At 41.1% G+C, this 2,095-nt stretch overlaps 1 protein-coding gene across 1 annotated transcript in view; it reads right to left on the reverse strand.

The window, feature by feature from the left end:
• LOC103374329 (eyes absent homolog 4-like) overlaps positions 1-496 on the reverse strand; it is a 4,596-nt gene extending 4,100 nt beyond the window's left edge. The window contains exon 1 of the mRNA XM_008304406.1: positions 334-496. Within this exon, the coding sequence (XP_008302628.1) occupies positions 334-496 (163 nt within the window). The remainder of the gene's footprint in view (positions 1-333) is intronic.
• Between the last annotated feature and the right edge of the window lie 1,599 nt (positions 497-2,095).

Raw genomic sequence — 2,095 nt, forward strand, 5'->3', positions numbered from 1 at the left:
CTACATCTACCCTCTAACTCTACATCTACCCTCTAACTCCACATTTACCTTCAGATTGGAACTAAATAATAAAACTGGATTGGAACTATTCCATGCTATTCTGTTAAACTTATAAAGCCTGTTCTGTCTGGTGTCCCGTGCTGCTGCAGACCAGTAGAACCTGTTTGTTAGAGTCTGGACTGGTTTTGGGGTGTTTAGGTGACATATTCTGTAAAGTGATGGTTGTGTCGACAGGTTTGTTTTCAGTTAAGGAGGGTGAAGATAAATTTGTGAGCAGAAGATCACCCCAGGTACTAATAACGTCTGTCAACAACTGGACCGAACCCGCCTCACCTCCGGTTCCATTGGTGGTGATGGATGGGCTGCCCAGGCTGTTCTTGTCCAGTTTGGAGCCTGTTGAGTCTCCACCTCCCACTCGGTTATGAGGACTGGCTAGGTCCTGCATGTCCATAGACCTGATGAAGGAGAAGGTTCTGGATGAGGAGCAGCTGATCATCACGCTCAGCACAGTTAGCTTAGCATTAGCATGTGTTCACGGGCGCTACACGCTGTCTGTGGGCTGTTTTATGGAGTGTGTGTGTGTTGCTGTGTGTGTGTGTGTGTGTGTGTGTGTGTGGGCTCCAACACAAACCCACAGCCAGCCAGCATGCTTCAGTTTTACAATGTGTTCCACATGCATGACGGGGACGAAGCAGCACACAAGGTGGTAAAGTGAGAGTGTGTGTGTGTGTGTGTGTGTGTGTGTGTGTGTGTGTGCGGTTTCAAGTGAGTAAGCCATGAGCAGAATGAAGGATGTATATTTACGGCGGAGGGAAAGTTTCGTATATCAGCGTTTATTTGGATTCCTATTAGCCGTTGCCGTGGCGACGCCCGGTCTCCGGGGTCCGTGACTGAGATGTTTTTAATAAATTTTCATGCATGTGTAGGTTTTCTTTCAGGTTTCATTAAGCAAGGATTCTGGAGGTCCGGCCGAAGCTTCAGGCACCGACTTTTCTGCGTCGTTTCGTGGCGTTTATGTGAAGGAGAGAGTTCAGGATATAACGGATATAGATCAATAATCAATGAGTCGTTAACTATCTGATTAATCACCAACGATTCTGATCATCAACGAACCACTCTGAGGGAATATTTTCTGGTTTCTTTCTTCCTCTGTGGCAGCAAACTGAACATCTTGAGGATTTTAGAGACTAAAATGTGATGGATTGATCCAGTGAGTCAGGCTGGTATCACTGAAGGCTGCCTGGACGTCAGCGGCAGCATCTCTACGGCACAGAACAGGAACGTCCACTCAGATGAACTCTTTGGTTTATTGGAGGTTTTTTGTTGATAACGGTTTCATCACTTTTACATCTCTGCTCAGTTTTATAAGTAAATGTGACAAATATCTGAGGGTTTAAGGACCAAACATCACGTCACACATCTTCAGATGGACATTTGTTCTTTTACACGGTTTGAAGCAAAATTAGAATTTTGAAATCAGCAAAAAAAAAACTTTTGTCATAATTAGTTAAAAATAAATTTGTTATTAAGGATTGAAAAGTTGTAAACGATAAAAAAAGATATGTGCTGTTGTTTCTCGGGGTCTGTTTTGATTTTTTAGATTTCTGCTGGTTTTTTGTTTTGTTTTGGTTTTTTTAAAGTTTTTATCAGGAATCCTTGCTGCCAGATTTTCCCATTTTTAATTTTTAAATAATGTTTGCAACTGAAAAGGTTTTCAGTCCATCAGAAGAACAACTTAAATGAAATACTTCAGCTAGTGACACACGGCAGAATTAAGTTCATTCAGATTCATTTTATGGTTTTAAATTAGATTTACTTAAATCTTTCATTTTAAGGAAAGTCAACTTTAGGTTTCTAAGTTTTCCAAGTAACGGGTGGTTTAGATGCCTCAGAAACACTTAGAGCAACATGAGAAACGTGCCCAGACGCTGCCACCAAAGAAGAAAAACAAACAGCTTCAGCAACAAAATAATAATAAATAAGAATTAAATGAACATCGTGACGTTTCTTTTGAATTGTGGTTCAACATAAATATTTTTAACAAAAACAACAATCAAACCAGCATGATGGGAGCGTTGAGCCAATCACTGCAGTC

This window comes from Stegastes partitus, unplaced genomic scaffold (genome assembly GCF_000690725.1).
Source record: "Stegastes partitus isolate 25-593 unplaced genomic scaffold, Stegastes_partitus-1.0.2 Scaffold2212, whole genome shotgun sequence".
Lineage (NCBI taxonomy): Eukaryota > Metazoa > Chordata > Actinopteri > Pomacentridae > Stegastes > Stegastes partitus.